This window comes from Tripterygium wilfordii, chromosome 14, assembly GCF_013401445.1.
Source record: "Tripterygium wilfordii isolate XIE 37 chromosome 14, ASM1340144v1, whole genome shotgun sequence".
In the NCBI taxonomy this organism is placed as follows: Eukaryota; Viridiplantae; Streptophyta; class Magnoliopsida; order Celastrales; family Celastraceae; genus Tripterygium; species Tripterygium wilfordii.
In genome coordinates this window covers 11,741,764-11,762,523 of record NC_052245.1, presented here as the reverse complement: position 1 = coordinate 11,762,523, position 20,760 = coordinate 11,741,764, and the positions used below count along the sequence as shown (strand labels likewise).

The following is a 20,760-nucleotide window of genomic DNA, read 5'->3' as shown; positions in this document are numbered from 1 at the left end:
TATAGTACGGGGGGCTAAATCCGTACATACCCAAAAATGTAAAAAACAAGAAGAGAGCTATCCTCATTGTTGCCCCATCTTAATCTCGTTGCCAAACACTCCCATCTACTTTTGGATTAAAACCTCAAAAATACCACCAAAAATCAAAAACCTACCCTTCAGTCGTCGAGCTGCCTTTTTCCCTCCACTCTCACTCGTTCCCCGCCTGAGACTAGGCGTGATTCTCTCGTTCGACGATAACGCGAATCGGAGAGCAAGGAAGGTATCAGTCTTCCCTACTTTACTCTCCCTCTCCTCTTCGTTTATATGTAGCGTCAATTTTGAATTTTCTATGTTTAATCTCAGACTTTTGTTTAGATCCGTCCGTGTTTTTGTGCATAGTTTGAATTTTTGGTTACGAATTGTTGTGCTATTGCTTATCGCAGTCCACATATTTCATATGCAATTAGTTAGCGTAGATCTTGTGTGGGTTCTACCAGGAGGTGCCCTTATGTGTTTTTCTTGATGGTTTAGAAGCCTGATGATGAATCGGATGACCTGAAGTGAATTAATGGAGCTTGCGCAGCACTACATTCATAGGAAAAATTACTTTAAGAATGAAATTATGGGTTTAGGGTTTAGAAACTACGGAGGAAATGTATCAGTATATATATTTGTTATATTATAAATTATGGGTCTTTTGACATCTTTTTGTTACGAAACGTCTTATGATAGGTAAACTAGCAAGTTAGACATATAAGAACAATGAATAGAGTAAAAATAATTAATGAGAAGGAACCCGTTTATACTATGATTCTGTGAGAGAGTTTTAGTGCCATGAATTTCTCTACAATTCCTGATCCTTTTTTATTTTTCCCTTTTTTATATTTGCGTCCCAGAACAAAATTGGTGGCATAGAAGGGAATGAGTGAGATTGAAAATCAGTTAATCAAATTACGAGTTAACTCTTTTTTTTTTTTTAGATTCCTTTGCAACAATTCAAGAACAAATCTAGTCTTTGAGTGTTTTATCTTAGGCACCCTTATACCAACCACCACTATTATGTAGTTTTGACCTATATTTAGTTTTGACCTCTTCCTTTTTGGTCAATGGTATTTCCAGCCTTTTTTCATATGCTTGGTTGTTTAAATAAAGAACTTAGCAGTGGGAAACCAACTGAATTTTTAGTAGACATATTGTTGTTTCCACGACTCCTTTTTCGAAGAAAATTGAAGTCATCCTTTACTTGCTCTATCTTTATAATTTGATCCGCTGCATTCAAAAGGTCTCTCACTTTCTGCTGGCATCAAAAGCTTATTTCATTAGTTGTACGTTGGCTGTCGAGGACTTGCAATGTTTCAGTAGTACTAGTGTAAGTTTAAACCTGTTTGATATCTGCTAGATGTGTAAGGCATCGGTATTCCTAAGTTTTGGCAACACTAAAAAAATAGAAGGTCCAGTTTGGTCATGGCATATAGGCAACTTCTGAGAGTAAATATGATCATCTCAGTGTGATTCACATTCTTTTCAACTGATAAAATAGAAATAGACAATACTCTTCATGAGACGTGAGAACTAACATGTTTGCATTTTCAGTAGTTGTTATGTGTAGTATTTTACCTTCATATATTTTTTACTATTCTATTTATATAATCTAACATTTTAATTGTTTGTTACCCATATTTTTAAGGTTCTGTTGCAATGGAATCCACAGCATTGAAGTCACAACGCCAACAATTTTCAATTAAACTGTGGCCTCCTAGTCAGAACACTCGGCAGATGCTTGTGCAACGTATTATAGGCAATCTTACCTCTAATTCTAATTCTATTTTTACTCAGAAGTATGGTAGTCTTAATGAAAACGAGGCCGAGGACAGTGCAATACAAATTGAGGATGTGGCTTTTGACATTGCAAATAAACACTATGAAATAGAGCCTGATGGTGACGGAAGTTCTGCAGTGCAGCTTTATGCCAAGGAATGCAGCAAGCTTATTTTGGAAGTTCTCAAAAGAGGCCCTGCATCTGAGAAAGTTAATGCATTTCGAGAAACCTTTTTTGATATATCAAAGGGTCCTAGGGCATTTATTGAGGCAGATGAGGCTGAGGAACTTATGAGGCCATTAAAGGAGCAGAAGAATTCTTACACAAAAATTCGCTTTAGCAATAGAAGCTTTGGATTAGGAGCTGCTTGTGTTGCCGAGCCCATTTTGCTATCCATCAAGGACCAGCTGAAGGAAGTTGACCTATCTGATTTTATTGCTGGACGACCTGAGACCGAAGCTCTAGAAGTTATGAATATATTCTCAACCGCTCTTGAAGGTAGCATATTGAAATCTCTGAACCTATCAAACAATGCTTTGGGTGAGAAGGGTGTTAGGGCATTTGGGGCACTCTTTAGATCGCAGCACACCCTAGAGGAGCTATATCTGATGAATGATGGCATCTCTGAGGATGCTGCAAGAGCAGTTTGTGATTTGATTCCATCGACAGAGAAGCTTCGGATCCTCCAGTTTCATAATAATATGACAGGAGATGAAGGGGCACTCGCTATATCTGAGGTTGTGAAACGCTCTCCTTTGGTAGAGGATTTTCGGTGCTCCTCTACAAGGATTGGTTCAAAAGGAGGAGTTGCATTATCTGAATCACTTGAGACTTGTACCCAACTGAAGAAACTTGATCTTCGTGATAACATGTTTGGTGTAGAGGCTGGAGTTGCTCTGGGTAAAGCTTTCTCCAAACTCACTGATCTAAAAGAGGTGTACTTGAGCTACTTGAACTTAGAAGATGAGGGTGCGATTGCTATAACAAATGCTCTAAAAGAGTCTGCTCCTTTGCTTGAAGTTCTGGAGATGGCTGGAAACGACATTACAGCTGAAGCTGCTCCTACTATAGCTTCTGCTTTAGCAGTAAAGCAGCATCTTACGAAGTTGAATTTGGCTGAAAATGAACTCAAGGATGAAGGTGCCATCCAGATCGGTAAGGCCTTGGATGAAGATCATCTCCAGTTGGTGGAAGTTGATATGAGTGCCAACTCTATTAGGAGGGCCGGTGCACGGCTGTTGGCTCAGGTTGTGGTTCAGAAGCCTGGGTTTAAGTTGCTGAACATTGATGAGAATTTTATTTCTGATGAAGGCATTGATGAGGTAAAAGAGATGTTCAAGAAATGTCCTAATGTACTTGGATCCTTCGATGATAATGATCCTGAAGGGGGAGATGGTGACGACGGATCTGGAGATGATGAAGATAATGACAATGAACTGGAATCCAAACTGAAGAATCTTGAAGTTGGGCAGGAGTAGATTTCTTGAATGGCATTCTCTTTCTTTGTTTTTTAGTTTGCTGCTCCAGCGGCATTTGGATTTGTTGGGGACGTCCACAGTATTTTGGTTGGACTAGTCCATTAAACCTTTACCATATATCATCAGAGGAGATTGTTACTTGAGTGGAAGCGTGGTGCCCTTTATATATATATAAATACCTGCAACAAAATTGAATGTTTTACTATCATTAGTGATTTGGAAATGCCAGGTCATGCTCATCAGACTGCAATTTTTATGACGGAAAGGCTCCGTAATTCCTATGAATTAGTTGAGACCTGTACCAAGGTCTAATGCAAAAAAATAACGCAAGATGACATTTACCCATGCTAGATTGAGCAATAACCATCTCGTAAATTGTAATAATGAAAACACTCAATGAACTATTTATCACGATCTCCTGCTTACGTTAAGAGTTACCGCCAACGACCTGTTGCACCACCAGTGACGGTGACATGGGCTACAACGTGGCACATTAAGGCACCTTCCGTCAAAAACACATCATGATGAATATCCATTTGGTAGAGGCTAGAGGGAGCTATGGAAAGGTAACCACCAAATGGATATTCATCATGATGTGATTTTGATAAGCAAGGAATGATAAGGTAACATGGAGTCATGGATGGCAAAAGAATTGAAAATAAGGTAAAACCCAAAATCTATCATAACTTTATGCTAATCCCTTATAATTCATATTAACAATCAACTTTACAAGAGGACAATCCTGATGTCATGCCAAAGTCTAAGAAAATTATGGAGGTGTTATCCTTCGATCGCAGTGTTCTAGCCTCACTTAACAATATATTAGCAATCTTCTTTGCTGAATGTTCTTCGTCTTTAGAGTATCTTTCCTTCGTCTGTAAAAGCACAAATTTCGAAAAATCAATACAAAAAAGGGATTAAAAAAAATTGAAGAGCTCAAAACAAATATTGTAGAAACCTGAACAACAAGCTGAATTGCCTTCTTCATGCTCATGACATCCCAAAAACCATCACTGCAATTTTTAAGAACCCGGCATTTATATTTTTACTCAGAGATGAATTTAATAAATGGAAAACATAAGAAAGAAAACCATAACTATGAAAAGCTAATATTAAGATTCGAGCTTCATCATGTAAGCAATTTTTAAAAAGCCAAAGTGGGAAAAATCAAAGCATCAACCATCAGGAGACAGAGCATGGGAGCACAGTCAAGGAGGGAAAAATAAATGAAATAGTCAAATGGAAAAATATGTTATCCAACATGATCAACGTTTTGAAAAGAAAAAAAAAACATGTCAATCAGGAGCAAAATCACCTTGCCAATAGCGCAAAGGCACTGCTTGCTTGATCTATATGCACGGGTTGACTTATATAAGGCTCGGAACTAAACCGGGCATCTTGTTGTTTCAGAAATTTGTCTCCAAGCATCCTACCAAGATTCAAGCCTGGAAACGAGGTGAAAGAGCGCATATCAACATTCTATTACATTATATTAACAAGTCAAATATAGTAGCTCTACTTACCGCAAAGACGGGTTTCCCCGTCTTTTAATGGTTCTCCTATTTCACTTATTCGTAGCCTTTCAGAATAACTTGTAATTCTATGGTCTTCAGTCATCTTAATCTGCTTCCCATGAACACTGAAAAATTCATTTCCACTTTTGAATATGATATTAAAGGTTGTCAAAACAAAAACTCTTACTAAATTCAATAAAAGCTAAAAACAGCCATAAGCACAAGAAATTAGAACAAGTTCACAAGCACAAGGCAAGAGTTTGGCCTCAAGAGAACCACATTAAGTAGGAACTATACCACGTCCAACAGTAAGTACTATTTGCCTTTAAAACCTGGTTTAGGATTTTATTGCCAACCATTATTCACATGCTTTATCATTATAAAGTAGTAGGCATAGGACCTTTTTTTTTCTGAAGGTTAGCCTAACAAGTTGAAATCAGCTTGTCATAGGTCATACGGGGAATAAGTCCTTTACAACATAGCTGTAGTAACAATACCAGGGGAAAAGAAACATAATATAATATTCAATGGTATATGCTCCTGATGATCCTATGGATGATGGCATGTCAAATAGAAACATACTTCATCACACAAGCTGAGTCCCCAACATTTGCGCATTGCACAAAGAAATTTTCATCACCATCAGTCCATACCAGAAGCACTGTTGCAGTACAACCCTGCAAGGAATTTATTATTAAAACATACAAAACATACCCTATAATCACTTCAGCCAAAAACAGCTTGAAAGAAGATAACTATTAATGGAAGTTGCTGAAAGAAGTAAAATAATCAGCAGGCTAACTACACAAAAGAGATCAACTGGTTTGCATAATCGCTTGAAATTGCTAAGAAGTTGCTACAATTTTTCTCTTCTGGATGTTTATTTTCAAGGGGAAAAAGAGAGTAAAGGGACTCGTTTGACTTTCGGGTTAAGTAGAGGGGATTTTGTAGTACTTGCACAAGAAAAAAAAGAGAGAGCAAAAGATAAATGTCATGGATAAGAAGCATATCACCTAGTTGAGTATTTATAGCAGAAAAAGTAACTAAGATGCACATGTCAAATAATTTAATCACGAACGCTGACATGTGAGATAGATAAGGTAGTAAAACAAACACTATAAGAGAATAAGGCAAGACCTCATAATGGTGATGGTTCATGGAAGCTTCGGTTTGAGAAAATGCATCCCTAAGAACATCGGAAGCGTCACATTGTGATAAAACCCTCTCCCTTCTAAGTGAATCTGATAGCAGTCTACCAACAACCTCAGGGAAGGTTCTGAAGAATTAATTTTTAAACAAATTATTACAAAATACCACTAGAGCGGAGGAGCCAAGAATAATACCACAATTTCATCATAAAGAAATAAATAAATGGTAAACAACCCCCGTGTACAATGCTCCCGTAGTGGGCGTGGTCGGGGTAGGCATGATGTACACAGACCTTACCCCACATAATATGTAGAGAGACTGTTTCCAGGAACCAAACTAGTGACTTAGGTTGCACCACTGGCCCACAGTTTCAATTGTCATCATGAGGAAGTAAATGAAAAAAATAGAAGACAGCAAATATCTCATATTAGCTATCCTGAGAGCCACAATCAAATGAATAACTAGGGAAAAGCGGCTGGGGGTGGGGAATAAAAAAGGTGATGATCATTGCATGTTTAGGGTTATAATGGGAAAACTGAGCATTGCTTCATCACAGAAACTCATAGCAGTACAAATTCAAATTCCAAGTTTCACTTTGAAATATAAATGTAAGGATATATAGAAGTTGTTTCACAACCCTTAGAAAGACAGCACATAACGATAATACAAAGATTACCGACTTGCTAGCAGATTTGGCAGCCTCTGCTCCACCATGCCCATCACAGATACCAAAAAGTCCAAACTGCAAGGCAGAAAATTGGGTTGGTCAGCTATCTCCTGGACCAAAAACTCTAATTCCACACTTAAAAAAGGAAGGCCAACAGTTATACCTCGTGAACACCTGGAAGGGGCCAATGATAGTGGCAAACATCTTCCATAGGAAGCTTCTTCCCTCCTCGTCGCACAGCCATGGGATCTGATGCAATGCCAACTCCAAAGGGGATCTGGCACTCAGATTGAGATGAAATATGAACCTGCCACATACAAAACAGATACATAGGACAATGATCAAAAGAATCGGTGAATGTGATTTTAATGATACATTACAGAATGACAAACCATAAATACTCTTTGACATGGTCACCACACAAGCAATTAGGAGTACAAAAGATGTCTTAATATAGAATTTCCAAGAGAAATTTTGATAGACTATTTGCAAAAACTAATCAGGAATCAAATAACTTTCCATCAACAAGAAGTTTTTCCTTGGATGGCCTTTTCGCTTTAGATTAATCTTTGCAGGTCCTTAAGCATAGTAATGTAAACAAAAGAGAGAAGATTCAAAACAAGTATGCAGAGAGTTTTCAAAAAAAAGAACAGGAAAAAGGTAACGCGAAGTCGCGAACAACACATCATTAAACTATTAAAGTATGTTTAGGACATTTAAGTATTTTCACATCACAAAAACCATTTCTTCAGTTTGGAGACTCCTTACAGAATGCATGGAAAAAATGTATCATCTATTTGTAAAAATGTTCCTCTTACTGACACATACAAACTACAAATTACTACAGATAAATATGAAAGAGCATGAAAAATTGTATCTTAGAGACCAAAAATTCAGGAACATGAATAAGAAACATATATTGTCAGAATCATGATAATCTCATTAAATTCCAAGAGTGACATCAAACTTCATCATGGTAACTGATTGGGGAAAAATATCACCCTAAAAGTTACTAAAATGCAAGAACTCTGTAATTTTTAAAAAGAACACAATATCTTGATACAGAAAAATCAGTTCACGATTTTTTTTTCCAAAATATCATGTGCATCATAGATTTGCCCGAAGTTCGTCACTATCCGCCAAACACATAAGTTTGAGAAACTTTTACTTACATATATATTTGAAGTCGTACCAAGAGTTATAATGTCTCCACTTGCAAGCTCGATTGGGTCACCCCACTGTCTGCTTCCAGGGCTGCTATGGTTGATTGATTGGGAATTTAGAAGTGTCCCATTCAGGCTGCCCATGTCTACCAGCTCCCATTTCATTTTCTGAGATCAAATATAAGTACATTGAGGATGATCATTTCACCAAAAATATGGCAAACACCGCTCAATTGCAAATATAAGTTGTACAATTATCGAGAGATTACATTTGAATTCCAATTTATCATTGCATGCTTCCCAGAAACCTCTGAGTCTTGCAACAATAAGTCGCTTGGAGAAACCCTTCCAAGGGTCAAAGTTTGACTAGAAGCATTTGTTGACTGTGCACAGCAACGGGATCCACGAGAGGGGCCAGAGTTGACCTCCAGAGAAAGATAACTTCCTGCAGTTCTAACAGAAAAATATGATCACATGTTTTCCACATTCAATCAATTAACAAAAAGTTAAAAAGAATTAATCTCTCCAGATGAGTGAAAGAAAAGAAATTACTTTGATCTGTGACAACCTTGGGCACAAACTCTTGAAATACATTATTTTCCAAACCAAACTTCAACTTAGGGCTTTGATTTTCATGTCTATCATGCTTTGGCACTTCAATTGTGTGCTCTGTCACCAATGGAGGTTTCAGTGTTTGGCCAATCAAAACATCCTCAGATGGATCTGCACTCACATCTAGGGCGAAGCTATCACCTGAATGAAACCATGCAAAGGAAACCTTATAAAAATCATGAAAGATGAGCAAATGTTGCGGTGTAACTGCAAAAGAAATAAATTCATTTGATATTTGATTGAATGCATAAAATCAGATACCTTGAGTCAAATGGGCAGGCGTAGCTGAAATCCTCTGCTTATAAATGAGACCTTGTGTTTGGGGTGAACGCAAAAGCCCTTCATTTTGAAAAAATGCTCCTTCAATGTCATAATTTCTTGTTGCTTCAGTAGTTCGGTCCCGGGGAAGATTGACATCATCTGAAACAAGGGGTCTCTCTAAATCATCAACCTATACATGAAGAAAGCAAAAGTCGAGATAAGCATGAGAATTACAGGGGGTAACTAATATCTGCCTGCATAGACATATAGAGTGCCAGATTATAGTATATGACATTAGACCTGAGATACGAAATTATTCCCATCTTAAATTACCAAATCATAAATGCATATCTATTATATATACCATCATCTTTGAATCAAACAGTTTGGAGTCGGGTACATTAATCATAAGAGAAACTAATTAGAATTCACTACATGCATTCTCTTTAGCCATTGGCTCCTATCATTTCTATGTGTAAGTGCATGTCATGAGAAATTGCAATTAAAGTTATGTTAAAGTGAAATTAACTTATTATATATTAAACTGTGAATCCCTAAAGCACACATTTATTTTGTTCTTGAATAGAAATGATAATTATATGTCATACAGAAACAATACTTACATTGTACAAATGCTATGTTCCTTTTACCTGCTCCTATATTTTGTTCTTCTCTATATTATAAGAGTCATACACGAACATGTAAACCGTACTTAATGAGGAGCATGAGCATCCAAGAATTTGGCTATTTTCCATTGAAGAATCATCATCATCATCATCCGAGCCTTTATCACAAAAGTTTGAGGTCATCTACATGAGTCAATGAGAAAATCAAAGGGAACCACTACGTGTATTCATTTCTACCATTCATTTCTGTTTAGTAGCATACTTTCATCAATTCCTATCGAATATATATTCTTTCTTACTACTGCAAGCCAAGTCTTTTTAGGTCTTACTCTTTGCTTCCTACACTCTTCTATATAATTCTATGATTCTCTCGATTCCCCTCAACGCCGCACCGCTATCTCTATGTTTGTACATGCTCATACTAGTTTCATATGTGGCTCATAAGTTTGATGCCCCTATAATTGTGACAACTTCTAGCATCAATCACACAGTAATCCTCAATGCTGATCAAAAATCATATTCCACAAGCATACCTCTAGCCTGCCACCTCAACCTTTCAAGAGCACCTTAACACCAAAGATTCATACATATCAACTCCTAAATGTAAAGGTTTCATAAAAACTTTATCAGTCACACTAGATGATTTTTAATAAGATCAAAAATTCTCACGACCACCACTGCTTTATTCTACTATCAAATTTAACTACAATAGAAGAAACACAAACGAAGCATGATGTAATAAGAAATCACTGTTAAATCAGCCGTTACAAATCCCCACCGATCATTTCTCATATTTCTTCCTATTCTTGTCGACCCAACAAAACATTGCATTCATCGAAATTTGGAATAAAATAGATGAAAAGCTCGATCAATCAAATACCTAAATGGTGAAAGAGGTTGAGAAGTGAGAAACCTTATGAGTGCGAGAGGAAGAGGAGGAGGAGGAGGAGAAGAAGCGCCATGGTTTGCAGGCGAGGAGGATGATGATGAGGATCAGAAGCAGGATAAGGAGTAGAACACCGACACTGCTCTCTAGCATCGCCATCGTCGTCGCTCAGTCTCTCTCTTCAGATTGGGTCCTCACTCGCGAGAACCTCGCTTTGAAATGGTCGCACATACCACCCTCACCATTTTTATTTTTGGAAACGGGCCATTTCATAATTATTTTCTTAAAACCATATAATAAATCTATATTTGTTTTCTAATCATTAATAAATTTAAAGTGTATAATAGAATGTTTCAAAAAAAAAAGAGTGTATGATAGAATACATCTTCAATCGCACAAAATGATGTACATACAAGTGTATCTTCATGCAACCCAATGGGTTGGCTGAGTTGGTTTTGGATCCTCGATGCAAAACTTATAGCCAATAATTTGGGGTCACATCTCTTGATAAAATATTAACGACTTATTCTGATCTCGTTAGTGAACATTTGAGAATACGATACACATATTCAAAAGTTTACTTCATCAGAGTGAATCCAAAGGGCTCAATCTTAGTGAAGGTAGAACCATATTAAAGAAAAAAAAAATATAATCTTCATTTGCTTGCATGTGGTCTTTGGGATGATTATGTTTATTTACAACACATGTACTTACTCTGACTAGTGACTACCATATAAACTTTTCATTTTATTACTTGAAAATGAAGGGAAAAAAACCCTTATTTAATATCTTGTTTAGTGTCTTTGTCTAGGGTTCTCCTAAATACATATGTCTAGCTAAATAGGGTAAATCGACACCTTTGTGCAGGCTGAAAATGGAAAATCTAGTTGAACCTTTCGAGGACGTTGCGGACGTTTACATAAGAGAATTCTTATATATATATATATTCTATTGTAAAATAACAAACCAAGGATTCAACTTTACTCAAAATTAGCATTCTCTCATTCATACCAACCAACATGATGATTATAAATTACAACATAATTTTCATACAATATTAAGGTACCTCTCAAACATATATACAAAAAACATAACAAATTCATCGTTCAATAAAAACGAACGAGAATATGTCATTAAAGTAAATCAACAAAATACTAAGCAGAAGGATTCCATGAGATGAAAAATGAAAACTATTAGTCCCACATGATATTTGTAAATGAGTGATTGTGATAGATTCGTGGCTATCATTAAAACATGCACAATTAATTTAAATTTCAAAAACAACGTACCAAATTCGCGCGTGAGCTCAAACGCAAGTTCTTTTGCGTTAATTTTGTTAGATTGGAAGTTGATAGAGACATTTTTTTTTCTCTATGTCTTGAAGAGATTTGTGATTTTACAAGAATGAGTAGGAGGAGAACAAATTGTTAGGGATTTAGTGTATATATGCAATGCACCTAGGTAATTATAATATATTCATATATAAGGTAACAACTTTATTAGATGATAATGTGACTATGAAAAGTCTACATACATATGACTATTTATTAGTCGGATATTATCTCAATTATTAAATATAAAATGATTTTGGCAATTCTTATAAACGATTTCCCTTTTTATAATTTGGAATACAATAAATGCTCTACGGAATTTACAAAAGTAAAATACTTAATAAGGCAGGAGAATACAAGAAGACAAAAGTCGAATTCGTGAATAGAACAAAACGAGGATCAGTGTTTGTAATTTTTGAAACCTCAAGGGGGCTAAATCTAATACGCATGACATTTGGGGCGATTTTGTAATTTTGGCCAATTGAAGACGCTTATCACTGGTGGTTTCAAAATGAAAAACTAAAAGTTATGCGCGCGATTTCAGTGCGCGGTCCTCTCTCTACTTCAGGCGAAATTTGGCATTGAATGAGGAAATGCAAATGGCATTTGCGATTGCTTTCGCAGGGACGATCCTGTGGTCGTGTGCTTCTCTCTAGGTTTCCGATTGCTTATGTAAGTGAATTTGATTTATTTTCTCAGTCCTTTGATTAAGTTTATCTGCGGTTTTCTCTTTGATCCTTATTTGGTAAGTTTAATTAATCGCTTTGATCCTCATTTGGTAAGTTTAATTAATCGCGACAATCCAAATTGTTTATTGTTTGTAGCATCTGCTAAGGAGATCACAATATCCATCTTTGTTGGAGACGTTGAATTACTTTATATGCACGCATGACTGAGAAATTGTGTTGTTTTAGTGCAGCAAATTGTGTTTTTTCTCGTTTCAATTAGAGAACAATTAGATACGAGAAACATTAGGGTTAAGTTAAGTTCATTCACAGTAAGCTTCATGTTCTGATGCTTGAGTGTTAACAAGTTAAGGCTAATACTGTCCTAAAACCTGTAGGGACAAACAACGAAAACATTAAACTAGTTGAAACAATCATGCTGCTGAAAATTAATAGTTAAGATGTAAGACATTTATTAGATTTGAATGCCGTTGGTATATTTTACCTTTATAGAATTTATAGATGATGAAGCTGAAGTAATGACTCTGCTTCAAGTAATGACTCCAAGTAGACACACACCTTCAAGATTGATAATGGAGAAAGCTAAATTTTTTCAATTCATGATTATCGTGGTTTGATATGATACCTCTTTAGATTTCCTGAAGCTTTTAATGTTAGAAAAGTTAAGATACATCTAACATACTGTGATACCATAATCCTGCATAAGGTGTATGGTGATTGACTCCATATGTACTTGGCTTGTGGGTGCCTTTTGGGAACAAAACCATGAGACTTCGAGTTCAAGGGCCAAAGAGGAAAAAACCTCACAAGTGTTGGTTAGGGTCGTTATTTTTTATTAGTATAATTTCGCATCTTTTTATGACAAAAGGGGAAAACGGAAGATGATGCCCAACTCCAGGTGAGAATACAATTTTTTTTTCTTCTAGAGCCAAAAGATGTGGCAGAAACGTCAACAATTTCAGAAGTTTTGTTTGGAATTTGGATAGTAAAAAAAGATGACATTAGTTTTATAATTGACTGGCTAAGGGCGGTTTGGAGGTGAGCGTACTCGTTGTTCTCGCTCAACTTCGAATTCGAGTTACCACAATTGCACTCATATTGTGGGACTTATCTTCAACGAAAGCAAAAGGCTAGTCGTATAGAGTCACTAAGTCAGAAATATGCTTGAAGTTGAAGATGCATGAATCTCGTACTTAATGTTCGCCAAATGAAGGTCAATAAGCTTACCTTGTAGATGAAAAAACTCTGACAAAATAATTTTTGTGACACAAAAGGATTTGCTTTCAAGAGCCAAAAAAAAAGCTAGAAAATGTTAATGTGGATAGTTCTGACGCCACGACATCTATTTGATTGGTCATGGAAATATATCTTGGAAGATGCTAGTTATCATAGAAAAGCTTTCATTTCCATTAGATTACAGGTATGCATTTTAGTATATACATATATTTCATCACTAATTCTGTGCGGTATGTTTTTGCGTTTGTGCAACTGTGGAAACTTACAATATTTGGATGCTTGCTATTACTAGAAGCATTCTCTGTGGATTGGTCGCAAGTGGAATTGATATGGCCGTTTGTCTCTAGGATCTCTTTTCTCAAATATATGTGTTATGTGCTTAAAATTTGATAAACACGTTACTATTAGTGTGATATGTTGCCATTGCCCTTCCACTGCATAATCACTATCCACAACTTGCTTTATTTATGGATTCTAAATAGAGATAGACTGTTTGAAATGTATATTTTTGCAGTTTAATTCTAAAACGAAGGATTGATGGTTTTTATTGTCTTTTCTTATGCTTGAATCTTGATACACACCATTTGGACAATTCTTAGCCTGTTAGCAACTTTTGCTTAATCAATCTAAATCCTCATGATAAAGCGTTTATATTTTCATACTATTTTCTGCATAAGAATGAAATGCATTATTGCCAGAGTGATTGTATCAAGAAAAGTCTGTTTCGACTTTCCAAAAAAATACATACTAGTTAGAATTGTATACTTTGTGATTTTCAACTATTTCAAATGGCTGTTAAATTAATATCTGGTCTTTCCTTATCTGGACAGCATCTGATCAGAAATACAAGCCGTACTAGCAGCTACAAAATGTTTCTTCATACAGAGTATGGTATGTACATATGTCAATCAGGTGTATTTAACAGGAAATTCTGTTACTCAATGTTCTTTATTGCTCTGGTTTTATGCCTCTGACCTTTTGCAAGATATCAGGATTAAGCTTTAGTTATATGTTGTCATGATATGTGATGTAACCGTGCTAATTTACTTCTATGATGCATAATTTGTTCCATAATAGCTGCCTTCCTGTAGTATAGATTTTCCTAATTTTCAAAAATAGTAATAAAATGTGATTCTTAAAACCTCAAGATTCTTATCAAAGCTGATATCTATAATACGTGTTTAAATGTTTTCCTCTCCGCATCTTATGGTGGAAAAATTAAATATTACAAATATTACTGTTACTAGTCTCCTCTTACGTACAACTAGGATTATTTTCTATCAATGTGTTGTAATAAGGATCATCATCATCATCATTCGCTTCCTAATCTCTTCTATACAAATTCTCTCTATTGTCCTCACCACCGCATGCTATCTCTATATTGTACATGCCCATACCATCTTAAATGGATTTCTCGCAACTTATCTTCAATTGTTGCTACTCCTACCTTAGATCTAAGAATTTATTTTCTTAACCTATCTTCTCTCGTGTAGCCACATCCAACGAATCATTCGCATTTATGCTACGTGCATTTTTTGGATATTTTGTTTCTTAATAGCCCAACACTCAAACCTATACATCATCTCGGGTCGTATAACTAACCTATAGGAATGCAATGTTTTGTTCCATGAGTAGATTCCTCTATAAGTCATGTGTGGTTATTTAATTTATTCTATGTCACTTCTTGAAGACAGGGTTTATATTGCATTTATTTGTAATACAATATTACAGTTTATGGAAGATGGAAAATTCAACCTGGATTCCACTGTCATTGTGCTGTGATTGACATATTTCAGAATATGCCATTTTAATCTTACTCTGAGAACATTGTTTCATGCCTCAATGACTGGAAGTCTGGAATGAATATTGAATGACTGAGTGCAGACATTATATGTGTCTTGTCAGTTTCTAGTGTGAGGTGAGTTTAATCAATCGACTTTTGCATCATGGTGACCTCTATGGATCATTGGGTAAGAGAGAGATACTTTTTCTTTTCTGCCTTTTCTTTTGCTGGTTTGTGATTTTGGTTTGATCTTCATCTTGTTATCTTATCTCATTTCCGGTGCCATGCAATAATTATTTATCTTATTTGTGATGTCCATTTAATACTTGTTTCACTGTACATTCACTGATTCACCATAAGGGTCATGTTAGTAACACTTTTGATAGGCAACCCCCAGTGTTTCATAGGTTGTAGTGACGAACCTTTCACATTGGGGGGAAGAAATGAGCCAGGGCTATAGTAGAGAATCTGCTTATCCCGTCAGCGGCCTTTTCTTGAAACTTCACCAAGAAGTCTCATTATTCATTAATCATTCATATTAGTGGCTGTAAGTTTTCTGTACTAGTCTATAACAGATTATTCCCTTTGTCTACTAAATTTTATCATTAGTACAGTTATTCCCAGATAGCACCATAATATGTTTGTCTAGATTGTACAATCGGAATATTATTAGTTGCTTGGACAAATGCAGGAACTCTCAAAACGAGTCCTGCAAAGCAGTTAAGGGATAGAGGTTATTTGTTATAACAGTAGTAAAAATAGCTTAGGCCCAAATTCTAACGAATGTAATAAAGCTATATTCAACTGTGATATTTACATTCCCCTTATAAAAGGTTTTGTCGAAAAGCTCAGTGCAATTGCTTGTGTTTACTTTCTACATTTTTTTATGTTTACTTTCTACTGAGTGAAAAGATGACCATTCATGACATGTTTGCATGGATTACGTAGGTTCCGCTTAGTTTGTTTCTATGCTTCTTTTGAGTTAATAAACATAACATTAAAAATAATGGAAGATAAAGGTAGCACTAACGTGGGTCATAAAGGTCAGAAGAGTGCTTTGTTTAGAGCATCCACAATGATGCTACTTGAGTACATACTCCAAATTTTACTAAATTATATTCTCTCTCTTCTACTCTCTCTTAGGTGCTTATGTAAACACTGAACTGGATTTGATTGTCTTTCTTAACAAATTGCTAATTAAAATAATAATTATTATGGAAAAAAAAAATCAAAGCGCTAACTTTAGGCTTCAGCTAAGGCCAAGGGTACATGACGCACTCTCACTTATTAAAGATTCTTCATTAATTAGTCAAACAAAATGTTGATGGATTCTGATGTAAATTTCACTTTCTCCTTCTTTAAGTGGTAAGGACTTGAACAAAGGCATAAACAGACAGATTCTTATGTAAATTTTTATTCTCTCTCATGCACACACAATAAACATCCTTTCCATCTCAGTTGGTAGACAATTATGGTAAAGTTTGAAAACAATAGTCTTTTGTTCCAAGAAAGATATGGAAAGCATGCTCTTTTGGAGCCACCAAAGGTTACTAAGTTTCTTTCTTAGGAAATTGTAGCGAAACTTTAGGAATGAGGACCACATCCTTTTGTTAGGACTTCCATAACTAGATATTAGGGGAGTGGGGGAAAAGTTGTTTGGGTCTATACCTCTCTTCATGCTCGACACCCTTAAACCCATATTGTTTAAGTGAGATGTGTTAATGTTGTTTGCTTGTTCAATTTTAAGTTTTTAACTGCTTTTCGTGAATATGGGGGACTGAAGGCTGCTGCATATAAATTCTTACTATATATTTTATTTTCTGTGTTTCACACTTTCACTTTGATCAAATGGTTAGAATTATCAAATATTTATTTTCTTTAGAATTGACTTTGTTATACAATGCAACAAGTTTTATCCTCTTGTGCTGGCTGATGTTTTGGTTTTTCAATATGAAAGGGCATGATTTCATTGAAAAGTTAAAATAACTTCTACAAGTTCTCTATGATATGTTTGCTTGTAGTGCATTGCTCCTTTGATGCCAGTTATGATGGTAAATATACTAATAAATTTTGGTTTAGTAATCTGAAGATGGAGAAATTTGGTCACTGATCATTTGAACGGTGAACGCATTACAAATACATGACATTTTTATTATAATTTGAAGAAATTAGGGGAAAGTAAAAGAAATAGGTGAGAGAAAGCCAAAAAGGTTTTGGCCCACACCACTAGATATATTTACGCCCAAGCCCCATGTAGATTTGTCCTTTTAAAAGGCACTTTCAGTGTTATTCTATTGGGACATGTTTATGTTCCACATTTACTTGGCTTCACCAAGCGATGTGGGACTTTAACAATTTTATTGGAGAATTCATGACTTGTTTTGCTATTAACCTTTCTCCCCACTGGCTCCCAAGATACTAAATATGTACATTTGATATAAATTCCAAGCAAAATATTTAGAAGAAAATACATATTGTACTAGTTCCTGCATCATCATCATCATGCATGTGTATGGCCCAGTAAAGCAACATGGGAAACTCATGGTACAGTACAAGGTACATGTTCTGATGCCAGCTCCTTTCTTTTCTTGTAACAGTGCAAATGGACTTCTTAATTTTCTAAACTTGTGAATCGTACCGACAAGCCCCCTCAGGTGGAAAATGAGTCCTACCATCAACTTTTGTAGTTTAGGGTAGGTCGTTTGTTCTCTATCCACATGCCTCACAGCCTCAGGTTTCTGTAAGTGCTTCTTCCTTCAATCTTTATCTTTTTTTATGAGAGACAGTTCATGGCCAAGCAGCTAGCCGACAAGTAAAAGGTTTTCTTAGTGGAGGATCGCGTCTTTCTTTTGCAAGCAAACTTTAATATTTAATATTTAATATTTATGCTGATGCATTACTTGTCCGTACAGTTGGTATGGGTGGACTAGTTTTTGGTTTTGATGGGAGGCCACACCAAAGACATAAATAATGATCTAACATTAACCAAACTGAGCAATTAAAATATTCATGGATGTTGTTGTAGTAGATTATAATATAGTCATGTATATATACTTTGGATGTAAATACAGATTGGATTATTCACATATTTATCAATCATCCCATGTGTTGTGAAGTATCTGTGAAAATCTAACATGAGTTATGTTTTACAGTATCATGATTTTGTACAAACTGGAAATGTTTCAGGGCAGGTCATGTCAGGTGGGACTCCCCATAACCTTGCCATGCTTTGAATCCGCCGTGGGTCATAGGCTGTCGATCATACTGCCGGTTTGTCTCCTAACTCTAATTATTTGAAGACATAATCATTGATTGATCCATGAAAGCATGCATGCATTCTCTAAATGTGATCTACCCAAACCCAAAATTTTTACACATTTTTGGAATTTCAATAGTTCGTGGCTGGTATTTTTATTCGTATTACTCCCTTTCAAGCAATCAACGTAGGCTTTGACTCTCCTAGACTATTATATAGTGTGTAAATATTTATTATACATGCATACAAGTATGTATTATGTACACACTAAAGAAGGGAATGCATGCCCTTTGTCTCTTTATGCATTTTCTTTTTTAATTAGCTGTAGAAAAATATAAACAAAACCAAGGTGAGTAAGGCAATCACTATCGAGTATCAAGAAATAGATGGGAGAATCCTTTGTTTTCTATGGACTTTTGTTGTCTTTCTTTTGGAAGGAAAAGAAAAAAGGAATAGCCGAGTTGATAATTTTGTAGCAAAGGATAAAACCCATCTTTCTCTCTGACTACATCCATGTCATGTCCACACATAAGTAAATCCCATATATGCACACTCAATTTCTGTCCATGTAAGAACTTGAGAAGGAATTTTCACTGAAATTCCAACTCTAGAAAAATAAAATTTAAGTAAAAAACAACAATATTGTATAGTAGGTGCAGATTTTCTTTTGCTCCCTTATGTATTTATTCCTTTTTTGCAGTGTATGGCAGATCAATAATAGTATAATTCAAGTGGTGCAAAAAGGTTCCCACCCTCGGTCACTTTTTGGGACTACAAATTCACACCCCCATCCCTCACTAATCCCTCATGTTCTGCCTCCTCCTCCTCCTTCCTCTCCCTCCTCTTCCTCTTCCTCTTCCTCCTCCACCACCACCACCACCACCAGAAACTGTGCACATACAAAGCAAGAACATCTTCATTGTAACTCCTCTGTTTATACTCTGTTTTTCCCTCTCTAGCTATGGCCACAATTGTATGCCAAGGTTTACAGTCTTGCCATGAGTCTCAGCTTGTAGAATCTAAAACATTGAGACAAACCATCTTCACCAAAACCCACTTCCCTCAACCTCTTGAACTGGCGTTCAAATCCTGTTTCCTAGACTACAACACCAAAGAAGTTGGACAGAAATTTCAAACAGCAACTCCTGACTATGGTGGATGGAGCTTCATTAAAATTTTCTCTGAATCCTCTAAACACTTGGAAGAAGCGACACAGAAAGATCTACAATATGTCCCTCCTCAGATTAAGCGTACACTTAGTGAGAAGAGCTTGGAACTGTGTACTGAAAATTTAGGCAGTGAGACTGGCACAGATACAACTGAAGACTGCATTTTCCCAATGTCTTCAGCAGACTCACAAGCTGGATATTCTACTACAAGGGAGCAACAAAAACCTCGTCAACCTTGGAGTTCTATGAAGGGAAAGTCTTGTAGCTTTCCACCTCCCTTGACAACGATTAGAGGGTCAGAATCTCTCCAAGTTAGGCCCCACAGAGAAGATGGACGGTTGATAATCGAAGCCATCAAAGCCCCTCCAACACACACTTACTTTCAGGCTGAAAGAAGCCATGGCCGCCTTAGACTAACCTTATTCAAAGATTCTTCTTCTAGTTTTGACTACTCTAATGATGCAGACAGTGAAGAAAATGAAGAAGAGTTTGAAAATGACAACGATAATGAATCAGTAGCAGAGGATGATGGTGTTGAGGAGGAGGAGATGGATGGAAATAAAATCAATGTTGGGGATGAATTGGGAATTGAAAAGATTAATCAAAGGCCAAGTAGGTGCAAAGAAGGTGAACAAGAGAAGAATGGATTGTTAAATTGGGAGCCTTGCTGGGTGGCCTCATCTTAACGTTTTGTTTTGGATTTCTCTTAATTTCCTTTTTTTTTTGGCCTAATCAACTACCGTCTTTTGTCCTCTTTCTCTTATGAGTTCCCATGCTTTGGAAAAGAAAAAAAAAATGCTTGTGTTGGTTAGTTATTATGGTTCATTTGAAGATGCTTCCCACCTGTGATCTGTTTCTCTCCAACTCTCCACAGTCCCACACGCATTGACTGTTTGTTTTTATACCCAGAAAAAGAACGAATTGTAGTTGTATGTTTTGGTATGATATTGTTACTTAAATTAGCACTTTTTAATTCTTTTCCGGATAATATGAATCCAGTCCCCCTGAAATTTGATTTTATTGCACAAACACTATTGAAAAAGAAGACAAAAACTAATGCATAAAAATTATGAAATACCATCCAATTTTGAGGTTTATTGCATAAGGTCACTTATATCTCACATCGGAATAATATAACCTAA

The 20,760-nt window shown here is 36.0% G+C and overlaps 3 protein-coding genes across 4 annotated transcripts; 2 read left to right on the top strand and 1 right to left on the bottom strand.

Annotated features, from left to right (window-relative positions):
- The first annotated feature begins 91 nt into the window (after positions 1-91).
- LOC120015246 (RAN GTPase-activating protein 2-like) lies at positions 92-3,428 on the top strand. Its single transcript, XM_038867572.1, has 2 exons — positions 92-262; positions 1,670-3,428. Exon 2 carries the CDS (start codon positions 1,681-1,683, stop codon positions 3,277-3,279), a length of 1,599 nt encoding a protein of 532 aa, XP_038723500.1. The 5' UTR covers positions 92-262; positions 1,670-1,680; the 3' UTR covers positions 3,280-3,428.
- Positions 3,429-3,938: 510 nt separating this feature from the next.
- LOC120015245 (protein phosphatase 2C 70-like) lies at positions 3,939-10,400 on the bottom strand. The gene is made up of 13 exons (XM_038867571.1): positions 10,185-10,400; positions 8,646-8,835; positions 8,325-8,525; positions 8,042-8,217; positions 7,782-7,940; positions 6,773-6,916; positions 6,623-6,684; positions 5,931-6,069; positions 5,376-5,470; positions 4,803-4,918; positions 4,595-4,724; positions 4,238-4,292; positions 3,939-4,154 (listed from the first exon to the last, which is right to left on the bottom strand). The coding sequence occupies exons 1-13, from the start codon at positions 10,314-10,316 to the stop codon at positions 3,993-3,995; spliced, it is 1,761 nt and encodes a 586-aa protein (XP_038723499.1). The 5' UTR covers positions 10,317-10,400; the 3' UTR covers positions 3,939-3,992.
- A 1,607-nt stretch (positions 10,401-12,007) lies between these two features.
- Positions 12,008-20,455, top strand: LOC120014721 (protein FANTASTIC FOUR 3-like). Of its 2 annotated transcripts, XM_038866757.1 has the most exons (5): positions 12,008-12,160; positions 14,241-14,301; positions 17,791-17,886; positions 18,380-18,463; positions 19,150-20,455. In XM_038866757.1, the coding sequence occupies exon 5, from the start codon at positions 19,411-19,413 to the stop codon at positions 20,302-20,304; it is 894 nt and encodes a 297-aa protein (XP_038722685.1). In that variant the 5' UTR covers positions 12,008-12,160; positions 14,241-14,301; positions 17,791-17,886; positions 18,380-18,463; positions 19,150-19,410; the 3' UTR covers positions 20,305-20,455. The 2 variants fall into 2 exon arrangements, with proteins under 2 accessions (XP_038722685.1, XP_038722686.1); XM_038866758.1 differs by lacking the exon at positions 17,791-17,886.
- Positions 20,456-20,760: the final 305 nt, after the last annotated feature.